General features: G+C 30.7%; 1 protein-coding gene across 1 annotated transcript; it reads right to left on the bottom strand.

Moving 5' to 3' along the window:
- Positions 1 to 4,874: 4,874 nt before the first annotated feature.
- On the bottom strand, positions 4,875 to 16,235 carry LOC113367277 (6-pyruvoyl tetrahydrobiopterin synthase-like). Its single transcript, XM_026608898.1, has 4 exons — positions 16,125 to 16,235; positions 8,268 to 8,354; positions 7,453 to 7,532; positions 4,875 to 5,065 (listed from the first exon to the last, which is right to left on the bottom strand). The coding sequence occupies exons 2-4, from the start codon at positions 8,330 to 8,332 to the stop codon at positions 4,875 to 4,877; spliced, it is 336 nt and encodes a 111-aa protein (XP_026464683.1). The 5' UTR covers positions 8,333 to 8,354; positions 16,125 to 16,235.
- Positions 16,236 to 17,308: the final 1,073 nt, after the last annotated feature.

The following is a 17,308-nucleotide window of genomic DNA, read 5'->3' as shown; positions in this document are numbered from 1 at the left end:
TTCGCGAAATAAAAAAGGTATAAAGTATGAAAACTTTTATTTATACGTTTCGACACAAGATGCGTGTCATCATTCAGCAACACAGGACAAAAACACTCAATAAAAACTTTATTTTAAAAAATTAAACTGATAACATATTAGAAACTCAACTCAACTGTGACAGTTGGTATGGTGCTCGGTATGGGCGTGTTTCTTGCCTCACAATGTTAATTTCAAACTTTTAATCAAATTAGTTTTCAAATCTTTTAGTTTATTCATCATATTTTTTTTCTACAAAAATGTTTTTTTTTCTAATATGTTATCAGTTTAATTTTTTAAAATAAAGTTTTTATTGAGTTGTTTTGTCCTGTGTTTCTGAATGATGACACGCATCTTGTGTCGAAACGTATAAATAAAAGTTTCATACTTTATACCTTTTTTATTTCGACGAATGGGCTGCTAGTTACTTTGAAATATATATATATTATATATATATCTATAATATATATATATATATAGAAATTTTATGATATGAGTGGAACGAATATTAATTGTTTAATATGAACAAACAGCACTCAATTTGTTTAAAACACACTTTATTTTATGATTACAACGTTTCGTCGAGACCATGGTGTGTCTCATCTTCAGTGTAATTTCAAAAACAGTTACTTATATACTACACATTCTTTAATAATTTATTTAAATTTCATTTAATTTTTGGTATACAAAAAACCCCAACTATTCCTTGCAATGCTTGACACAATACTAAAGAACATATAACACTTACAGAAATATTCTAACAAATTTGAAGTACTTATATAGATGGAGACAGAGAGGGTATCATTATAATGTAAACAAAAGGAGTGCTATCGCATACAAAATCGATAAAAATGAAAAACAAATTATTTATTGAAAAGAATAAATAAATGAAAAAATTATAAATTATTAATGATGTTTATATAAGTGTCATGTAAATATTTGTGTCGGTTCTTAGATTTATGCTATTGTTAGTCCGAACTATTAACATTGATTCTGCCATGCTCCGTTTAAATAAGTCTTTCTCATGGAATAAAATTTGGGGATTGTCAAAATCAAACTTATGGTTGTTGATATTAGCATGATCCACAAGTGTACTTTTAAATTTTTTGTTATCTATTTTTTCACATTGTAATTCATGTTGCCTGAGTCTCTTTTCTAAGTTCTGGCAGGTCTGGCCAATATAAGAGCAATTACAATCCAAACAATTTACTTTATAAACTATATCTTTCTTTTTTGTTAATGGAGTGTTTTTTGTATACCAAAAATTAAATGAAATTTAAATAAATTATTAAAGAATGTGTAGTATATAAGTAACTGTTTTTGAAATTACACTGAAGATGAGACACACCATGGTCTCGAAACGTCTGTAATCATAAAATAAAGTTGTGTTAAACAAATCTGAGTGCTGTTTTGTTCATATTAAACAATTAATATATATATATATATATATATATATATATAAAAGGTTTTTTAATAAACTATTTCTTTCTTTATTTATTTATTTGCTGTCGACGTTTCGGAACTAGGTACGTTCCATCTTCAGTACATCTGTCAAGAAACATGATCTTGATGAAATTTAAGCAAACAATATGTTTAAGAAAAGAAAATGGATTTTTCTTAAATAATAAATTAGTTGAAAAAATAAAATAATAATGTACAGAAATATAGTAATATGATCAAAATGAAAATGATAAAAATAAATTACAAACAGCCGATCTCATAACATCGAGAGAATAATATATTGTTTGGTCTTCAAATAACGATTTTAAAAAAGACAGAACTTATAGTAATTTTGATTTACTAAATTTACCTATTCGGCTGACAAATAACTCATAAATTCAATTTTTGATAAAATCTTTTTTAGTGAAAAAGTAATAACGTATATTCAAACATACAGGTAATTAATTCAATTCTGTCATTAACCTTTTCTTAAAATTTTCCAAAACTTTCAAATTTTTTTTATCATTTGTAATATCCTGTTATATAATCCACTCATTTATTTTTATCATTTTCATTTTGATCATATTACCATATTTCTGTACATTATTATTTTATTTTTTCAACTAATTTATTAATTAAAAATCCATTTTCTTTTCTTAAACATATCGTTTGCTTAAATCTCATCAAGATCATGTTTCTTGACAGATGTCCTGAAGATGGAACGTACCTAGTTCCGAAACGTCGACAGTAAATAAATAAATAAAGAAAGAAATAGTTTATTAAAAAACCTTTTTTTTTTGTTTTTTATTACTTTTTGGATTCTTGTTCGAAACTCTACAAAATATATATATATATATATATATATATATCGATATTCAAAAAAAAAAATTTTTTATAAAAAAAATTTTGAAAAAAAAATTAGAAACAAAAATTTTTTTCCAAAAGCAATTATTTTGTTGAAACAAGCAGAAAGTTCTTTGAATCATTAAAATCGGACGCTTAGTTCTCTCAAAAACTGCCATTTTTTGTACATTTAGCTCCGTATCTTCGAAATAGCTGGGCCTGCCTTTGCGAAAAACTAATAACCACTTCTCCCAATCATTACTAATTGAATGTTTTTAGATCATTCAAATCGGATGCTCCGTTCTCTCAAAAACTCGATTTCTATTTTCTGCACTCTTTGCTCTTTATCTCCGTAACTGCTGGACCTGCCTTTGCCAAAAACTAATCAGCACATCTCCTTATCAATAGGAATCGAATGTTTTTTGAACCATTCAAATCGGTTGATCCGTACGCCCGAAAACGTGGGCGAAAAATTGTATCCATACATACATACACACACACACACACATACATCCATTTTTTCTGAAGTATGCCAAAATGTTCAGAAACCTTCAAAACGTCGAGAAATGTAAAAATTTTCAATTCCGATTTTCGGCCCATTACAATAACTTAAAGGAAGTTAAAAAATAGTATAAAGAAAAGTATAAACTGTTATCAAACTTCTAATCAGAATTCTGATTCTAATCAGAATCTATTCACACTCCAGTGCCTCATTTTTAATTTTAGAGGGATTTTAGGAAATAATAGCTACATCATTCAACCAATGCAAATATAAATTTTATGGGTACATTTTTACAGTGATACTACATTATATAGCATTGATCTGGTATTTTGCCAGAAATAATAATTAGCAGATTTGGAATACCTATTTATTTAACTTATCATTTATGAAATTGATTTTTTAAAACTTAGATTTCTTGGGTTTTCACTATTTTTCTTGTTTACACCTTTGCCAGGGTAAAGATTCAGATGGTACTTTTTACGATACCCACATGTACCCTGTTATATTAGTTGTGTAAAAAAACTAATGAATCTAACTTAAAAAAAATAGCAATACATCTTATAAAACATTTGAATTACGTGGACTTATTCAAAGTCTCGTAATCTAAATAACAGTGCTCACAACCAAAAAATTAAACATAAACTTCTCCTTCGGGAAGTTAATAACTAAAGAAAATACATTTTTTATGTCGATTATCTCCCATTACCTCCCACGTCGTAAAATTCAAGGTGATGGCTGGTCACACATCTTTATCCATCTTTCAAATATTGTTATTAACTAGTGGTGTATGGCATCGTACCTTAAGGCAAATTGCTGGAACTTTCCGTACCGTAATGAAATATTCGAGAAACTTTAAACGTTTTCAAATATATTATTAGAAATACTGTAACTTTCATTATTTTTGCTATCTTGTTATATCTGATCAAATCAAATGTAAATCATAAATAAATCAATTTATCTCCAGAACATTAACAATCGTCATTTCATTTCGAATTCATTTTCAAAAAAATTGAAAGTTGCCTAATTTACACAAAATTGAAAAAGTGCTAGTCACAGTCTAAACGCATTTGCAAATAATTCTGTGCGACATTTTCACTTATACTATGCTTAGCTTGGCGGCATTTTCACATTTTTCAATAGTTTTCACAAAATTGGAAAAGTGCTCCAGTACATAAACAGTCTAAACGCACTTGGGTAAACATTTGTACCAGAGTGGCGTTTAGACTGTGCTTAGCCTGGGTAATTTTTTGAATTTTTAATCCAAAATTACAAAAATATTTTTGAATAAAAAAATTAGAAACATTTTTTTTCCAAAAGCAATTATTTTGTTGAAACAAGCAGAAAGTTCTTTGAATCATTTAAATCGGACGCTTAGTTCTCTCAAAAACTGCCATTTTTTCAACATTTAGCTCCGTATCTCCAAAACCGCTGGGCCTACCTTTGCCAAAAATTAATAACCACTTCTCCCAATCATTACGAACTGAATGTTTTTTGGATCATACAAATCGGATGATCCGTTCTCTCAAAAACTCGATTTCTATTTCCTGCACTCTTTGCTCCCTATCTCCGTAACGGCTGGACCTGCCTTTGCCAAAAACTAATCAGCACAACTCCCTATCAATATGAATCGAATGTTTTTGAAACCATTCAAATCGGTTGATCCGTGCGCCCGAAATCGTGGACGAAAAAATGCGGACATACAAAACACACACATAAACACACACACATCCATTTTTTCTTAGGTATGCCAAAATGTTCAGAAACCTTCAAAACGTCGAAAAATGCAAAAATTTTCATTTTCGATTTTCGGCCCATTACTATAACAACCCTACGTGAAGTTAAAAAATTCTGAACTTCACTTGTTTTTGAGATATCGGTGGTGGACCTTCTTACCCGCGGACTTTAAAGCCCCTGCTCTATCCTATAACATTCCGAACAACTAACAATAATATGTTTTAAATAATTATATAAAGTAATATATAAAAATATTTAACAAATTCATTAAAATCACAACAAAAAATAAAGTTTTTTCTAACAATGTATGCACAGATAAAATATGATGATTAAAATTTCAATAGTTGAATACATCAATAAAAATATTCAAAAGACTTCTTACCACACTTTGAAAATATGGGACATCCTTATCTAAATTCTTGTGATCTAGAGGCTGCATAATTGCTTCATCCATATATTTCTTCAGTTCTGAGATATTCATAACCATTCCTGTGTGCGGATCAACAGGCCCTTTAAGAACTACTTCGACTGAAATTAATTTCGGTTTAAGTTCTAAAAATATTGCTTATTTCATATTTTTATTTTCTTAAAATTAAATCATAAATTCTATCATAACAAAACTGCATTAAACGCAATTTACCTTATCCCAAAAGAAATACCCATACACTATTGGCAGACATTTATAATAATATAATTCAAATAATATTGTTAATAAACTAGTTGGTAATAAGTACTCTATGTTATATCAAGTAAATCGTCTGATTTTAATTATAACAAACGTCAAAAAAACACTCATTTTCTCAAACTTTGATGAATTTTTAAAACTAAACTACTTGTCGGCCGTAATATTTATTACTAATAAGTTTTATAAGACCATGATGGCCAAAAAAAAGTTCCATAAAAATCGGCTTAAATTTTTTTCAACAGTTAATTACAAGAAAATTCCCAAATTATATCTTTCGAACAGTTTTTGATTTTTTAAAATCGATTCGGTAGTATGAGCTCAAATGTGGACGAAAAGTTCAACACTTTTTTACCAAATTACAAAGAAATGGCTCGGCCGATCGCTGCACAAAACTGAGAAAAGATAATCTACATCAAATACATCGATTGGCTTTTAAATGTTTGAAATTGGTTCAGGCGTTTTTGAGCAAACGTCGACGAAAGTTATAATTTTGACAAAAGCCAAACAATCGACACTAATTTTTGCAAACTTTGACGATTTTTTTAAAATTAAACGACTTGTCGAAGACCGTAATATTTTAGTATGATCTATAAGACTATGGTATCTACCGTCAAAGAAAAATTCATAAAAATCGTCAAAAAAAATTTTTTTTAAATACTTTATTACAAGAAAACGGCCCGTCCGATCTTTACCAAAAACTAATCAGCACGATTCCCAACCGATGTCTTTCGAACGGTTTTTGAATTTTCAGAATCGATTCAGAATTGCGGGCTAAAACGTGGACGAAATTTTTTTCACTTTTCTGCGATTTACAAAGAAACGGCCCGGCCGATCGTCGCACAAGACTGAGAAACGCTAGTCCTCATCGAGATACATCGAATGGCTTTTAATTTTTGAAATCGGTCGAACCGTTTTTAAGAAAACGTCGATTTACGGCAAAAAATCTGTTCACAAACACGCACACACACACACATACACACACACAAACTTTTTCCAAATTTGTTCTCACTCGATTCAGAATGGCTTGAAACGTCGAGAAAACATAAAATTAGCGAATCGGATTTTTTGATAAAAACATAAACTTCTCCTTCAGGAAGTTAATAAACTTTAACTCATTTTATTTATTATTCAATTTTATGTGTAATACTACACAACAATTTTTACAAACATATCTTGTTTCGGTCAGCAACGTTCGGCCATAATAACACGAGTTAACTCGAGTCAACTAACAAAAATAGAGTATAGATAAGTACCATAGAAAATTAAGGGGGTATTTGGGTGTATATTCTAGTGTAGAGCGATGAATTTTAGGTCATTTTTAAAGTATCGTAAAAGAAAGCAATGAATGTTTTTACTATCCATTTTTTACCACTTGTTTATTAATATTATTAAAATACAATACAAAAATTAAAAAATAAAGTTGAAAATTTTAAAAACTGGCAGCTGATGAAGTGGGTGGTCTCAAAAAATTGGCACCTCAGTCTTGACATGATTTTAGCCCTCCTAGCCATACGAAATAAAAGAAATAAAAAGATTATTAATCTACAATGATGTCGCAATCGCCCGAACTAGTGATGAGTAAAAAAAATTTTTTTTACAAATTGGCACCTGTTTGAAAAAAAAGTATTTTTTTTTCTTTCTTTTACTGTTTTTATGATTTTCTCAAATTTTTTAAAAATAGTAAAAATTGGAATTTGGGGATAATCTTAGTTCGGGCTATAGATAGGTCTATAAACAAGACTCTCTGAAAATTTCAGGTGAATCGGTCGATTAAAACTCGAGAAATCGTGTCAACAGTACTGAAAAAGTCTGTTCTGAGAAAAACGCATTTAAAGTTTTGCGTGAAACCAAACCAGTATGGAAACCGAGTCAGTAAAATGCCTATATCTCCGAAAATTATTCAAATTTTCAAAAACCTTCTCATACCCATATTCTTAGATAGTTAAACTATGAAAATATGAAATAATAAAATGATTTTTTGAATTTATACAATAGAATATCATCCCCTTAAAGGTAGAGGATGATTACGAAGCCTAGGTGTTCTCTTAGGTTTGGAAATCGCGGTACTATCAGTACAAATAGTACTGAAAAGTCGTCATAATATAGATAATGCATAAACAAAGAATTAATTTACTTGAGACTTTCGTGTTTAAAATCAAATTCTATAAATATTTTTAAATAAACTTGAATTATGAATAAAACAATGAGATTTGCTAAAATAATAAGTTACCTGTATAATTATGACCATGACCATTATAATTGTTGCATTTTCCATATAACGCTTCATTTGCCTCCGGAGATAACAATAAGCTGAAAAATATAATGTATAAATGACATTACATAAATACTATTAATATATTAATATATATATATATAATATATATATATATATATATATATATATATATATATATATATATATATAGTCCTTTTGGTGGTCAAAAATGATCATTAGACATATGCATATCAAATTATCAGATATTTTATAGAGGTTTTCATAATGTTGTACACATTTTGTGTAAATTTTATTGGGATCCGTACCAAGATTTTTAATTTTGAAGTTTATTTATATGGTCCAAACAAATGTACTCGACATTTTCGACAGTATGGAATAACCGATTTGGATAATTTAAAAATAATTCGATTCGTATCGATAAGGAGACGTACTTCATCTTGTCAATACAAGTAAAATGTTTTTTGAATTATTAAAATTATTCTCTTAAAAACTGAGTTACCGTTTTTGGCACTTTTTGCCCCGTAGCTTCAGAACGGCTAGACCCGCCTCCGCCAAAATCTAATCAGCACGTGTCCTTATTAATAGGAATCGAATGTTTTTTGAATGATTAAAATCGGTTGAACCGTGTTCCCGAAATAGTCGACGAAAATTTGTAACCGCACGCACACACACACATACATCCGATTTTTCTAAGGTGTGCCAAAATATTCAGAAACCTTTGAAACGTCGAGAAATGCAAAAAATTTTATTTTCGATTTTTTTGCGATTACTATAACTTGCCCTACGCGAAGTTAAATATTTAGAATCACCTGTGCAATCGATGACAAGCGCTGAACGTTTCTTTCCTGGTGAGATAAATCACTGGCAATGACATTGTAAATGTGGTTTTTCAATACCTGCAAATTTTATTATGTTTTAATATAATTTTTATATAAAAAATACAATAACAGATTTTACACACACATGCACACACACACACACACACACACACATATCTTATATATAAAATTCTTCTGTAACAATGTAAGTTTCATTAATCCTCCTAAACTATAATTTGGATTTTCACGAACCTTCCTGAAGTTTGTTCGAGAAATTTTCTAGAATGTTTTGATTCATAGAAATATAGTTAGATTGTAGAAATAAATGGAAAAAATTACAAAAAACCGCTTATCATTGTTTGACCTTTAAAATATTTAAGGCACGGTTTGACATTAAAAACAAATGACAACTTTCATCTTTCAAACATTTCTATTCACTTATAGGCTAAGGCAATATTAAAATATAATTAATTCATGAATAAAAATAAAGAAAATGTAATGTCTACATTATTATTGTCGAAAAGCAACTGAGATGTGCCATAATTAAAATAATATAAGATGCAAATAATATACCATTCGTCTGACAGTCTGCGCGTACGACTGACGCGCACGGCGAATCGTGTTCTCAACGTGCGCGTGGTTTTGCTTGCAATAATTTTGTTAGCGCACTTTGCGAACAGATTCGCCGTACGAATTCATCCAAAGGAGACGAGCCATAAGTGATTACGCGCAAAAATATTCAATTTGCAGTCGTTTTGCCTTACTATACTATGTCACAATACAAAAAAAAAATTACTCATTCAAAAAATTATTTAGAACTTTCATTGTGTTAAAAATTCATATGGCATTGGGTACGGAATATTTACTCAATGGAGCGCTTTGGGTCTGAACTTTTTTTACTGTTTTCCAATTCGTTTGGAATTTTGGAATTAGGCTCATCTTACTCTCAAGCTCAAAAGTAAAAACAATTTAGACTCCTTTGCACTACCCGGGGGGATGCCATTTCTTTTCAGTGGTGTAATAACGTTGGGTGTGGATAAAAGAACTAATTAAAAGAGAAAAATGTTTAATAATGTTTTTCAAAGAAGCAAATACTTTTCAAGTTACTGGCTACTGAAAATTTGTTTCTTTTTGCGTTTTTTATCGTTTTTTGCTAATATCTTCAAAAATATACATTTTAACGAAAATTATGTAATGAACAAAATTATATCAATAAAAATCCTAATAAATCGCTATTTTACAGTATTCTAGGAACAATACTAAGTTAATTATGAAAATGGGTTTTTATAGTTCTCAAAATAAGCTTCAAAAGAAGTACTTCTGCGTGTAAAATGAGTGAGCTATCATGCAATTAAAAGATGCATACAATGTTTTTTTTTTCATTTAAATCAAATAGTTTATGAGTGCCATTTCCACCAAAATTAAAAATAATCGATTTCCATCTAGAATTAACTTGGTTTGAGAGATCTTGATGGATTCTAGAAAATACCATAACATTAGTACAAACGATTTTCAAAAAACTCATGATTTCATAAAAAAATCCATTTAAAAAAAACAATTTCTCATTATAATATCTCTGAAAGAATACGTATAAAAGTATATATATGAAAATTCATGGTATTTTTCAGACTAATTATTGCTTTTTATTATATTTTTGTTACACAAATATTGATAGAGTTATGATTGTTTAAAGAGTGCGCGGCTGTCCAACCAGAGTGTATTTCGAGCCCTTTAACCCTTCGCCGTTTCAAAATAAGAGAAGTTACGGTAAAATTTATGATAGAGTAAGTTGTAGCTCATTTAATCACCTTTAAAATAGTATATTACAAGTTATGATAAAATCAGAATTAAAAGAGTTATAATCCAATTAATGCTGGAAATGCAAATTATTTTCACTTCTGAACTTTAGATTAAGATAAGCTGGGCATACGCCTTTTTCCTCTCCATTTACTGCAATAATTTTGTTGGTAGTAGGTTGAATAGAGCAGATTTGAGCAAAATTTGACAAATTAATTCACTTCAAATATGAACTTAAGTAATAATGTATATTGAATTATTAGTGTGAAAAATGCAATTTAGATATTAAAATACTAAAAGCCAGTTAAAATATGGTACGAAATTATAAAAATTGTAGGCAACATTATTGAAGCAATTATTTTGGGTAGAAAAATCCAAGGTGATATTGTACCTTGACCGCATGCTATATATTAATTATTTCTGAATTTGTTATTCTTTTCAAAAGATTTCAATTTTCAACACGTGTATCTTTGCTATGACAATAAATACATGGTGATAAATTTGGAAAATCAATGTTTTAGCCGTGAATAAACAAAAAATCATTCATTTAAACATCCACATTTACAGGTATGTCTAAAAATATTGTACCTTAAACCCTTAAATTCAATAAAATAAATTGAGCTATTGGAAATAAATTTATTCTATAAATCACAGTGTATAATTTTTAATATATAATTTTATTGAACATATTTTAATATTTGTTAAAGGGATATAGATTAGTGTAAATAGTAACTCGAAAACAGTGATTATTTTTAACTGAACGGTATAAATATTAGTATAGGATATTAAAAAAACGTAGAGGTGGGTACAGGACAACGTCTGTCGGGTCATCTAGTATATATATATATATATATATATATACATAGTGCGACATCTGTGCGCCACTCAAATATTATGATACATAAGAATATTTATAAACCACTTAACCTCTAATTAAATCCATGTGGGCTGTTCTATAATATCTATTCATCATGGAATCAAAATAATAATTTGAGTCTCAACATCACCAATTAAATAAATATTGTGCTGCAAAATTAATCTTGATTTTTGATTTGATTGTTGATTTTTAGATCATTCAAATCAGGTGCTTAGTTCTCTCAAAAACTGCCCTTTCTTGCACATTTAGCTCGGAATCTGCAAAACAGCAGGACCTGCCTTTGCCAAAAGTTAATAATCACTTCTCCGCATCATTACTAATTGAATGATTTTTAAATCTAATAAATTTATTAAAGTTTTATGGATAAGTGTTTGAGGGCCAAATTTTTTATCTGAAAGAACATCATGATCCACTAAATTAATATTAGCATCAATTTTCATGCTAGTTGGGTGATGGGATAGAAAATTAACGTATCTGCCTGTCCACGTAGGTTTTTGATACCAGTGGGTAATGATTTTATTTTCTGGAGTTTTATTGATATTGTAGTCAAAAAAACTTATTGAATTATTGCGCTCCTTTTTAAAAGTGATAGTGAGATGTTTAGTGAGAGTTAAAAAAATTTCAAAGTGATCGAAATTAATCGCAGTAATACAAGTAAAAAAACATTGAAGAGCTTAAAAACTTTTTTTAGAGGTGTTTTTTTAATGGTTTGATTGATTGAATTTTGAAGGACCAATTGTAAAATACTCTAATTATAACTGTATATATTTATTTTATATTAATTACAATATGTTTTTAATATCGTAATGATTGACTTTTTTATATGATTTCGGATTGATGCAATTGAACATGAGGTATTGAAAGAGTTCAGCGAAGGCAGGTGAATTAAGAGATCCCATAGGTGTACTGAAAATTTATGAGTAGAACTGTGAATTGAATTCGAAGTAGGTGTTTGAGACTATAAATTTAGTCGACTCTCGAAACCATGAATAGACAGTGTGGTTGGGCAGCAATCTCGTCTTATCTAGCCGAGATAGAATCTAATATTAGTTCCAGTGGGACTTTCGTAAAATGGGAAACTATATCTTCTAGACGAGTGTTTCCCAACGTGGGGCGCACGTCCCACCGGAGGGCAATTTGTAAATTCAGGGGAGCAATTGCAAAACTCTGGATACTACATTTACTTTTTTGCTTCAAAATACTTATTAGATTTTACAAAAAAAGAATTATTAAATATAAATAACTTCCCGTAGGGAAAGTTATTGTAATCATCCAAAAATCGAAATTAAAAATGTTTACGTTTCTCGACGTTTTGAAGGTTTCTGAAGATTTTGGCATACCTCAGAAAAAAAGGATGTGTATATGTATGTATGGATACAATTTTCGTCTACGTTTTCGGGCGCACGGATCAACCGATTTGAATGGTTTGAAAAACATTCGATTCCTATTGATAGGAAGATGTGCTGATTAGTTTTTGGCAAAGGCAGGCCCAGGAATATTTTTTTCTCCAAACGACATCTATTTTTTAACTGGACCCTAATCCTTCCTTTCCTATCTGATTGCGTGACTATTCAATTTCAAGTGGTTTCCAAGTGGTTAGAGAATGCGGACATCGACGACCGTTGGTGTGGCAGAGGACAGTGTATCGAGCGACTTGTAACGCATAACACATAATGCTAATTTAGGTTTCCATATTTTAAATTTTAAATTATAACACACTGATGATGAGACAAACCTAGTCTCGAAACGTTTGTGAAAATTATTATTTAATAAATTAGTGCAAAAAAGAGTGTTGTTTGTTCATATTTCCAAATTAATATATATATTATATATATATATATATATATATATATATATATATATGATGAAAGTTTTGTCGACGTTGATACATATTTGTAAAATTTTTTGCAGCCCAACCGTCGAATTAAAAAAAGATTAAATAACAAAATTATTTATTCCATTATACGTTTCGACACTTGATGTGTGTCATCATTCAGTAATCTAAAAAAACATTTAACATAAATACACAAGTGATGATAAATATAAATATAAGGTTGTCAAATATCTCCCTTCCGCCTTTTTGTCTTTTGATTTTCGCGGCTATGTACAAAGCGCTACAGAGCTCGTATCTGGCGAAACTATACATAATTTGAAAGGTCTTGACATAACCAACAAAACGACGCTATGCATGATTAGTTTGGATATTGCGTTCAACAGTTATAGACGTGTAAACATGGAGTTCACTAACGCCGAAATTCGCGCTATTTTAAAGTTTTTCTTCGTTAAAGGCAAATCCGCTAGAGAAACGTTCCGTGAGATTAATGGTGTTTTGGGGGATGGTACTCTATCACTTCGAACCGCGGAGGAATGGTTTCGACGATACAGAGCCGGTGAAAACGACACCATGGATAAGCCAGCCGGCGGAAGACCTGTGACGACAAATACCGATCAAATTATGGAATACATCGAGTTAGACCGGCATGTGGCATCTCGTGACATCGCCCAGGAGATGGGAGTTAGTCACCAAACCATTTTAAACCATCTGCAGAAGGCTGGATACAAAAAAAAGCTTGATGTTTGGGTGCCGCATGATTTGACGCAAAAAAACCTTCTGGACCGAATCAACGCCTGCGATATGCTGCTGAAACGGAACGAACTCGACCCATTCTTTAAGCGGATGGTGACTGGCGACGAAAAATGGATCACATACGACAATATCAAGCGAAAACGGTCGTGGTCGAAGGCCGGTGAATCGTCCCAAACAGTGGCCAAGCCGGGATTGACGGCCAGGAAGGTTTTGCTGTGTGTTTGGTGGGATTGGAAGGGAATCATCCACTATGAGCTGCTCCCATATGGCCAGACGCTTAATTCTACCATCTACTGCGAACAACTGGACCGCTTGAAGCAGGCGATCGACCAGAAGCGTCCAGAATTGGCCAACAGGAAGGGTGTAGTGTTCCACCAGGACAACGCCAGACCACACACTTCGTTGATGACTCGTCAGAAGCTACGGGAGCTCGGACGGGAGGTTTTATCGCATCCACCATATAGCCCGGACATAGCGCCAAGTGATTACCACCTGTTCCTGTCCATGGCGAATGCCCTTGGTGGTGAAAAGTGGCTGTCCGAGTTCTTCGCAAATAAGGAGGGGGGCTTCTACGAGGGAGGTATTATAAAGTTGCCGTCTAGATGGAAACAGATTATCGAACAAAACGGCGCATATTTAAACTAAATCCGATCACTGTAACACTTTTTATAAAGCATTGAATAAAGAGCAAAAAAGCGGAAGGGAGATATTTGACAACCTTATATATAAAAGGAGGAAATTATACATACCAAACCAGGAAAAACAGGAAACATTAATTATGATGTAAAATTTAACACTAAATTTGTGTAAAATAATAAAATACTATTAATTAACAAACGAGAAATAGGAGGAGCACATATTGCCCTCATAACATATTTAATGTTATGGTAGCATAGCGTTGTGTGCACTGTTCAAGGCTAAATCGCAGTGTAGGCAACGCACGTGTATGGGAGTGGGAGGAGTAGCAAGAACGAAAGGGGAAAGAAAAACAGAGAAGAAATATAACGAATGAAAGATTCTAAAACTGTATTGAATTACTTTTTATGAAATTAATAATTACTTTGTAACTATCATGTAAGAGATGAGAGGAATTACGTTTGTTTACACAAGACGTATTGAGGGATATAAGTAAAGACTCAACTATCTTTCTATGGTCACCGTTTTTTTTCAATGTAAAGGATTGAGGGATTTGACATGTTAAAAGTGTGGTTCAGGTTTATCATATGTTCAGAAAGCATCGTTTTGAATTGATTTGGGTTTCTGGAATTATAAGTATGTTGATTAACCCTCTTGTATATATATTGGAAAGTTTCACTATTGTAACAACTATTGCAATCATTGCAGTCCAACCTGTAAACAGAATCAGTAATCCTATCAGCGGGAGTTTTTGATTTAAGAGGAGAAAAAAGGCAACGGAAAGTGTTATCAAAACTGAAAACCAAAAGAAAACCTTCAGCGGCAAATAACTTTTTTAAAAAATAAGAAAAACTGCTTAAAAAAAATAGATTTTGAAAAAGAATTGTTAAGATAGGAAGAACTGTTTAAATTGTTTTGTAAAAACTCTAATCTATTTTTAATGACGTTATTTACTAAATATGAAGGATAAGAATTATTATTCAAAACAGCACGAACTAAAGATAGTTTTTTCCCAAAAAATCTTATCACTTAACAAAATGGCCCTATCTATTAAGGAAATGACAACTGAAATTTTTATGGAGAGTGATAAGAAAAATAATTTAAATATCGGCCAGACCAAGTTGGTTTTTGGAACCAGTCAGTGAGGATGACATGATTATTTCTTATAAGTTTTAAGTCTAAGAAACTGATAGAATTACTAGCTTCAAGTTCACAAGTGAACTGCAAATGCTTATTAAAAGAATTAAAAGAATTTAAAGTGTGGGATACATAATCATTATCTAAACACAAGAGGATGTTATCAACATATCTATAATAAAAATAAGGTTATATATAAGGGTATATATATATATATATATATATATATATATATATAGTGTGTGTGTGTGTGTACGAGGTGTGTTTAAAAAGCACACGATTTTTTTAATGTTCTGGGTCCGGAAAGAACTATTAACAAACTTTTCTATCAACAAACTGTGTTTTTATGGCTCGTTGACTTTTGCTTTTGAAAGAAAACGCTATGTTTTCTTGTCTTTCTTCAACTTTGGCTACAGGAAACAATCATATGGAGCCATTAAAACAAAACTTCCGGGGCCACTCAAAACACTTCTTTTTTTACAGCAGACTCATCATGAGCTTTTCCTAACATTTCACAAACTTTGTTAAGCTTTATCTAAAATTTTACGAAAAAAATAATTCAATTTGCTGGACTTTTCCAGTCTTCCAACAAGCAAAAATCGCATCAAAACACGTCGAACCTTAGCGGCTACTACAGCCAAAGAAAGCAGTAAATATAGCAAAAAATTTTATCATCAAATTCCACTTTAGGGGCATCTATATCGACACAATAAAAAAGTTTGTTAATCCGTAAAATTAAAAAATTGCGTGTAGTTTTAGAACGCATCTCGTATATTAAATGTGTGATCATTAAGCAATAAAAAACAAATCTTACTTTGCAACAATTAACTATTAAACTTGCATGCCCACGACACTAACAATTTGTCGAATTGTGCAATTATCATATTATAAAAGCACGCTTAAGATAATTACACGAGCAAGCAACTCACCTTATAGCAATCACACGACGACAATATGAATATATTCATTCACATATTGTCAAGTCGCCCAAAAAAGAGGTTAGCTGTCAAATTGTAGTATAGATACGATGCATAGATAAAAGAAGAGTTTCACGTTTCGCTGGAGGAGAGACTTGACATAAGTAGCTTCTCGCAGTGATGTTGACAGATGCACATGATGCCTCTGCGCATGGCTTAGTGTGTTAAAATGATGTGAAGTTCGCGGCATTTTATATCAAGGCTGACCCACAATAATAGGAAAGTTAATAAATAAACTAGTGGGACGCATGGCATCTTGCCTTAAAGCAAATTGCTGGAACTTCCCGTACCAAAAATTATTTTTTTTAAACAAGATTAACATTTTAAACAATTAAAATCGGACGCTCCGTTCTCTTAAAAACTGAGTTACCGTTTTTGGCACTTTTTGCCTCATATCTTCAGAACGGCTAGACCTGCCTTCGCCAAAAACTAATCAGCACGTCTCCTTATCAATAGGAATCGAATGTTTTTTGAATTATTCAAATCGCTTCATCCGTGTTCCCGAAATCGTCGACGAAAATTTGTATCCGCACACACATACACACATACATCCATTTTTTCTAATTATAAGGTATGCCAAAATATTCAGAAACCTCTGAAACGTAGATATATAAAAATTTTCATTTTCGATTTTTTGCGATTACTATAACTTACCCTACGGAAAGTTAAAAATAAATATATGAATTTAGTAATTTGATATATGATTTTAATCATTTGAAATTAGTAATTTGATTCGATTTGCTTGAAATTAAATAATTAACTTCAATAATTTGATCCATTATTCTATTCAATTTAATCATTTGACTTTATTGAATTTAAACACTCAAATTATTATCACTTGAACATTCACTTTAGTATTTTACAGGTATGTATTTTGCTGGTTAGTTAATTTATGTTTAAATTTCAAATGATCACTAAATATTTATCCTGGTCGTACGGACAATATTAAGGTAATCATTGTTTAAATATAAACAACATTAGGTAAATAGAATTAATATCATTTTATTAATTTATAAATACT

This window comes from Ctenocephalides felis, unplaced genomic scaffold (genome assembly GCF_003426905.1).
Source record: "Ctenocephalides felis isolate EL2017-DRISC unplaced genomic scaffold, ASM342690v1 CF-g0.4_SCAFFOLD_01170, whole genome shotgun sequence".
NCBI classification, from domain to species: domain Eukaryota; kingdom Metazoa; phylum Arthropoda; class Insecta; order Siphonaptera; family Pulicidae; genus Ctenocephalides; species Ctenocephalides felis.
This window is presented reverse-complemented; position numbering and strand designations above follow the sequence as displayed.